The sequence below is a fragment of the Gopherus evgoodei genome, chromosome 2 (genome assembly GCF_007399415.2).
Source record: "Gopherus evgoodei ecotype Sinaloan lineage chromosome 2, rGopEvg1_v1.p, whole genome shotgun sequence".
In the NCBI taxonomy this organism is placed as follows: Eukaryota; Metazoa; Chordata; order Testudines; family Testudinidae; genus Gopherus; species Gopherus evgoodei.
In genome coordinates this window covers 78,658,533-78,665,781 of record NC_044323.1, presented here as the reverse complement: position 1 = coordinate 78,665,781, position 7,249 = coordinate 78,658,533, and the positions used below count along the sequence as shown (strand labels likewise).

At 42.0% G+C, this 7,249-nt stretch overlaps 1 protein-coding gene across 6 annotated transcripts in view; it reads left to right on the top strand.

Annotated features, from left to right (window-relative positions):
• Positions 1 to 1,388: 1,388 nt before the first annotated feature.
• Positions 1,389 to 7,249, top strand: part of CAPN7 (calpain 7) — a 38,102-nt gene continuing 32,241 nt past the window's right edge. For 3 of the 6 annotated variants that reach the window (XM_030551077.1, XM_030551075.1, XM_030551074.1), the window contains exons 1-3: positions 1,389 to 1,562; positions 4,127 to 4,235; positions 5,059 to 5,216. In XM_030551077.1, the coding sequence (XP_030406937.1) occupies positions 1,461 to 1,562; positions 4,127 to 4,235; positions 5,059 to 5,216 (369 nt within the window). In that variant the 5' untranslated portion in view covers positions 1,389 to 1,460. Of the gene's footprint in view, positions 1,563 to 4,126; positions 4,236 to 5,058; positions 5,258 to 7,249 lie in introns of those variants that run through there. The other 3 variants (XM_030551076.1, XM_030551078.1, XM_030551079.1) reach the window with 3 other exon arrangements.

Here is a 7,249-nt window from a genome sequence, read left to right as displayed (position 1 = left end):
TTGCTTTCCCTTTCTGTGGGAAGCAAAAAAATCTGCGGGGGGAGACATAAATTCTGTGCATGCACAGTGACACTGAGGCAGACTGAATGCCACAGATCAACCAAGACACAGAGACCAACTCTTATTCCAGTTGACCAAAATATATTAAACATATTGATTACTGTCTACAGCAATCGTTTGCAGAATAGAAGCAGCCATTGTGACACAAGCTGAAACAGGATTGACATCTTACTGTTGAAATACGGGTTTATTTTCCATAGTGTTTTGCCTCCATGCTGAGTTAGCAAAAGGCAATCATAGTTCTGGAAATTATTTAATGCCATGTAACATAATTTCATTAGCAATCGCTAACATAGTGCCTGCATGCAATTCCAAATGCTTGCATAGACCTTCCAAACATCACCCATCATACATATTCAAGTTATTTTATACAGTAAATATTGTATGAAAAATTAATTAAATGGGTAACATAAAATTGCAATGCTAATGTTGATTATATGGGAGAGAGAGCTCAGTGGTTTGAGCATTGGCCTGCTAAACCCAGGGTTCAGGGGCCATTTAGGGATCTTGGGCAAAAATTGGTCCTGCTAGTGAAGGCAGGGGGCTGCACTCAATGACCTTAGGTCCAGTCCCTTCCAGTTCTAGGAGATTAGTATATCTCCAAATATTTTTAGTTAAAGTGACTGTTCTGTATGATTAACAACATGACCAAAGCAATAAAATGTATACAGCAAACAAGACTATCAGCACTAGATTTAGCTTTCTCAGCTGGATAGTCTTGTAAAAATCAGTATTCTGTTTAAGGCATGACCACCCAACACAGTAACCCCAGAAACGGAAACTACACAAAAATAAGGAAGCTAGTTAAACAAAAGTTAAAAGGAAGAGTCACAAGAGTGAAATGCCTGCAAGCTGCACGGAAACTTTTTAAAAACACGGTAAAATTAAAAAAAAAAAAGGACCAAAAAGGAGTGCTCATGGCTAAACCAGTAAGCAAAAGAAGTGATTAAAAGCAAAAAGGCATCCTTTGAAAACTAGACGTTGCATTCTACAGTGCAAAATAGAAAAGAGCATAAACTCGGGCTGACTGGCGGCTCCAACGAAACTGAATCGCAGGGAGCTCCAGGCCAGTCGGTAACCTGCAACCAGCGCTTTGCCCCCCTAGCCCCGCCTGCAGCTGACCGGGCAGCACACGCGGAAGGCCCCCCGCCCCCCAGACCGGCTCCGGCGGGGGAGTCCCGCCCGGCTTTCCTCCCCGGGCACGCTGAGCAGCAGCCGCCACCGCCGCCTCCAGCCGGAGAAACCGAACCGCCCATGCGCAGCAGCGGGTTGCACGCGTGCTGGGCGGAGTCGGGGACGCCTCGGCCAAGGCGGAGCTGCCGCTGCGTGGAGCCGGCCGGGAGCTGGCGCCCGCAGGAAGCGGAAGAAGGGAGCGAGTGTGGGTCTGGTCTGACCCGACCATGGACGCGGCGGCGCTAGAGCTGGACGCGGTGAAGTTCGCCCAGCTGGCGGTGCAGCGAGACCAGGGCAGGCGCTACCAGGAGGCGGCGTTTTACTACAAGGTGCCGGGACCCCCCCTTCCCGCCGCAGCTGCAGCGGGATCGCCCCGGACCCCTCCCCCCCACCGCAGCCTCAGTCCGGTTCGCCCCGGGACCCCTCCCGGGAGCTCCCTACCGCCCGGATTTCATGTAGCTGCCCCGGGTGTTTCCGTCTACTGCATGGATGAGCCCCGCCCGCACACATTGCTCACAGCTGTGTCCCCCGCACCGAGAGGCTCCTCCTCCACCCAGGGCGTTAGTCCTATCACGACTGTGCGGGGACTGGAAGGTCGCCTGGGCTTTTGGCACTGACCAGTCGTAGCTCGGGTGACCAGACGTCCCAATTTCAAGCAGTTTGTCCCGTGACCTGACCGTAGCACCCGTCTGGGTCTTCGGCACTGAGTACTTCTGTCTTTGGCGGCGACGTTTATTACCTGCTGCTGAAAGGTCACCGAAGACCGTCAGCGACTGAAGGATCCTCCCCCGAATTGCTGCGGCGGGTTACATCTGGTCACCCTAGTCATAGCTGCCAAGCGGGCATGGAGGGGCAGATGGGTGTGGGTTTGTTTAGTGGGGGACTCCTCCTTGAGTGCAGGCCAAGGTTTAAAATGATGGCTTGGAAGGGGAGAAAATATATTATCAGATCTTATGGCTGTTTGTCTTCCCTCCCTTCATTTAGACAGCCTTCCTGAGAGCAGAGAGTATTAAACACTTGTGGCCCATCTTCACAGAGAAGGGAAGTGAATGGCTATGCTTGCAGTGGGTTTCCTTTTGATCTCATCCCCACCCATTTTTCTTTCCTGAGGACTGGGGGGCTTTGCTGTTACTTTGAGACATTTGCTTGATCAGAGGTGATTTAGAAAAACACATTTGGTGTGAGGGGTGATGATGGATCTGGGTAACCTGTGTTCTTAAATACAAGTTCAGAAATATGATTTCCCTAGGTTATTTTTAGACTGCGGAAACTAATAAACTACCTGTGTGTTTTAAAACTGGTTGGACTTGTCATCCGGAAGCTGCTTACAAATGGGAGTGGATGGAGTTCCAGCCCACAGAAACTTAACCTCATAGATTATAGATTATTGCACATTAGGAAACTTAATGTGATCTCATTGCAAAAGGAAGAGAAATACAATGTTTTTCTTCCATTTTTGTGGTGATTTTCACAGCTAGCCCTCAAAGACATTTTTGCTTTTGGTCAGTGGCGAAGTGGGAAGATGTATCTGTTTAAGGTCAGAGATCTAAGAACAAAGTATGCTATAAAATTGCAAATGAACAGATTTGGGCTATTAAGTACTATACACAGCAGCAATTAGTCTTAGCTGTATTGTTTATGACAAGATGAGTAACCGAAGTGGCGAAGCCCCAATGCAAAAGGTTATTAATGGGATGAGTTCAAACCACATACTACTTGTGTATTCCCATATAATGATTCTTGGCTTATACTTATGCAGCCTTTCATCTAACAGCATTTTACAAACCTAACTGCACTCCAAGGTCTCAGTTTTAATAGCAGCTGTTCAGCTGTGTGAGGTTAGCATGGAGAGGTTATATGACCTGCCCATGGTATTGTGTCACATTCGTGCCATTCAGAATAAAATCCTGACTTCCAGTCTCTGACTGCAGCTACTGCACAACACTTTTCTGAATTATTTTGATTATGTTGAAGTGGCAAGTTCTAGTCCAGTTCAAATGTAATACATAAGCTTTATGGTATCTATAGAATATCCACACTATTTTTTTGTTTTTTATTTGGTGCACACTTGTCCTATCAGTAGGAAATAAGCTTCTAAAGACTGACTATAAAATACTGATTGTTTTCTATCTAGACTTTTTATTGACTAGCAGTAGTAACTCTGACAGCATGACCATTCTATAGTTACAATAAAATAGCTTGGGATGTTCATCTTTTGAACAGCTACCTTTGTGCTGTAATGGTGCTTATCAGTCTTATCTTTTGAAGACTTTTGCCTAATCAGAAATGATGGTCTGATTATTATTAACGAGGCTGCAGGTAGGCACAAATGTCTTGGCGCCTGATCTTGCAGGTTCTCATTGTGCAAACCTCATTATACTTACCGTATATACTCGTTCATAAGCCGAATATTTTTGGTAAAAAGGTGACGCATCAAAGAGCGGAGGTCGGCTTATAAATGGATCTACACCAAATTTGATTATTTTAAACTCTATGGAATCATTGAATTGGATATCTAATACACTTTCATTTTGTTTACCTGGAGCATCTGTAGGCATGGAGCCCCTCATCTCTCTGTGGCCGTGGTTAAGGTGGACACTGATCTAGTATAGACAAATCCTAAAAGATAGCTTTATAGACTCTCAGGAAGCTCGTTTTAATTTTGCAGGTCACTCCATGCACTAAAATATTAAGTGGAAGATAAAACAACAGAGGCCTCAGTTGTGACTTGAAACAAGTTTTGTGCAGGCAGATCCTCCTTGAAGTCATTGTGGCGTTTTGCAGGCCCAGGGGTTCACCTGCATAGAGCTCATTGCAAGCTTATAACCCCATCTTGCAGGAAGGACTTATTCCTACAGCAAGCAGATTTATTGCATGATAACTTTTCCACCAGGAAGCTGCCCAAGCCTTGATTTATGCTGGAATGGCAGGCTCAAACTTGGAAAATATTCAAGAGAAGATAAATGAGTACTTGGAGAGAGTTCAAGCTCTGTATTCAGCAGGTTAGTGAAGAGCTTTCTGATGACTTTAGATTAGATTCACTGAGTGGGAAGAGGTATGGTCCTGTCAGCCATATAGCTGAATTACTATATTTCATCTGATATCCAGAACCCCCCAACACATGAGTAAGCTGAGTGCTAAGGTCCATCACAAGTGAAGCTTATTTGGGGGAATTATTTCATATTAACATGGATAGACTTTACTAAATATTGTTACATAAGGAAATGGAGCACTTCTGTCATGGTAAATTTGAGGAAATGGTTTAGCCATAGCACGCAAAAAAAAAAAAAAAAAAAAAAGCCAAGAACAAATAACACTTAACACGTGCATTTAGGCCCCATGTCTGTACTGAAATCTATATAAGTGGACTCCTGCTCTTTTGTGGAATGCTGTTTGTTCATGGGTCCAGTTGTGATTTCATTGCAGTATTGGTGCTTGGGCCTACAACACACACAGCTCCCACTGAGTCTTACCAAGTTCATTTATCTCAACAGGAGTTTTTTCCACAAGAAGTACAGGATCTCACCATATTTTATAGACACAATTAATCCATGTATAGTATTAAAGTTAAATATAATATTATTTTTATTTCAAATTCAGAGTACCCTGAGGGACAATGTCTCTAGTTCCTATATTGTTCCTTTCTTGTATTGTGTCTTTTAGCTTAAAATCTGACAGGATGTTTAAAAGTGGTGTTGGTTTCTGGCCTGTGAGCAAAACATAAGCTATGTGACCATTGTGTTCTTGCTTGCCCATTGTAATAAAGATTTTTCCACCCAAACAACCATCATAGCTAGCTAAATGCTATTTTTTTTTTAAATCTAGTTCAGTCACAGAACACCGACCCCTTGAAGTCAAAACAGCAATTGGACCTGGAGCGTGCCCATTTCCTGGTTACACAGGCTTTTGATGAAGATGACAAGGGCAATGCAGAGGAAGCTATAGAATTGTACACAGAAGCCGTGGAACTCTGTTTGAAAACAGTATGTTATGCTACAAGTTAACTTAGTGGAATTATGTGTTGGTAAGAAATTCTTCCATTTACACAGGTGACTGATCTTTAGAGGCTGGCTTAAAAATGTAGTACCTGTATTTTTATTTTTTTTGTTTTGTTTTGTTTTGGTGTTTTATTTGCCTTCTATTCTCTACATCCCATTGAAGAAATACTTTGCATACATTGGCTACAGTCACTTGGTCCTGCACTGTTATTCAACAGTGTAAAATTGATATATGGGTTTTTTCTTCCTAAACTCTCTTTAAAATGTATATAAACCATATAAGTTTGCTGGAATATTCTTTTGGAATCTATGGCCTGTGGCCAGTAGAAGGCTAAAACAGTTTAAAGTGTAATTTTCTTCCAAGAAGATGGTCCTCTAATGTGTCATTGGAGACATTTTTTTGTTAATATATTAAAAGCAAATGCTTTTTTTTTTAAGTAACACGTAACATAACTCAAGTATTCCTACAGATTTTCACTAAACTTCTTTTATGACATTAACACTGTACAAATTAATTCCAATTAAAATAGAAATAAATAATTGCCTAATTACTTTTAGTATTTAAGTGTGACTAAATAATATTACAGGTACTGCTTTTTTCATACTAAGTCCAGTAGCCAAGTCTAACTCATTAGAGGAAGAGCTCACCATCATGATGTAACTTCACCAAGTCTGATTATCTTCTTCTGCCCATTTTTTGTGATGTGATATATTGGGAGGGTAACATTACTATTTCTCAAGGTAATATTTACATAAAACATTAAAACGTTTTGGTCTGAATCCTGCAAATACTTACGCACATGCCTGACTTCATTCAGGTAAATAGTTCCGCAGAATTCAGAAGGACCGCACAAGCTATGAAGTTAAGCACTTGCATTCGGTTTTGCAGGATGAGGGTCTAATCAAAGACTAAATGTTTTTCCCTTTGATTTGTTGGCCCTGGGCCCTTTCTGCCTATGTCATATATCATTTTGTTGTCTTTGCTGTATCCTGCTCTCTGTTACCAGGCATTGTCACATATCTTTAGATTAAATATTGTGCATACAATTAATATCACTTTAACCATTCTTTTCGCTTGGGTCCCTCATTAGATGCAGCTGGTGTCTGAGTTTCCCTTCACCTTGGGTAATCTGTTGCTTTAGCAAGGTGATAGTTTTATGCTTTTGGCATTGCAGGCAGTGCAAGAAGGTTCCTCTCTCCCTCCAAGGTAAAAGAAAGTCCAAACAAACTGTCCGTTCACTCTCTTGGCTACGGTGGTTCTGTTTAGTTCCTTAGCTAGAGGGCTTTCTGTCCACCATATCCAGGTGGAGAGACCAGTCTGTTCTTCTGTGCAGGCTATATGCAGGGAGAAGTTATCTGTTCCAGCCTGAATATTCCATTTATCACTTCTCCCATGGTCACTTCCTACCCTACTCTCCACCCCACTCTCAACCTCCACTGGCTCTGTTCCCACGCCCCTTCCAGCCAGGAAAAATTGGGAATGAGACTTTAACTTGTAAGCTTAAGAGTTTTTTAAAAATGGAAGAAAGTATTCTGATTTCTTTTACTTGTATCATAAGTTTCTCTGATTTGGGGTGGGGGTGTCAGAAAAGTCAGTTGGAAAACTTAAAGGGATACACTCAAGTTCAATAATGTTTTAACGTAACATCTTTAATAGTTGTATTTTTTTCCAGTGTAGATTTTAACTTGATTTATTTTCCCCGCAGCATTGTGTGTGAATTCAGTGCTTCCCATGTTGAAAAATTTAAAACAGTACCTTGCATTCTAACATATTGTGCACACCCACTCAGATGAGACAATGAGAGAAGCAGGTTTATTTATCTTAGTATGTGGAGTTTGCTTTTTTTTTTTTTTTTTTAAACAGTGTAGGAAGTATTGATTGGTTTAAAAAAGACAAATTTGGAGGAATTCTGAGGTTAAAGTCTACAGGTGAAAAATAACTAGTGGATATTTGGCAGTATGACTTGCACATCTGGAATTAGATTGACAGCTGAGGTTTACAGTGCCTGCTATTTTAT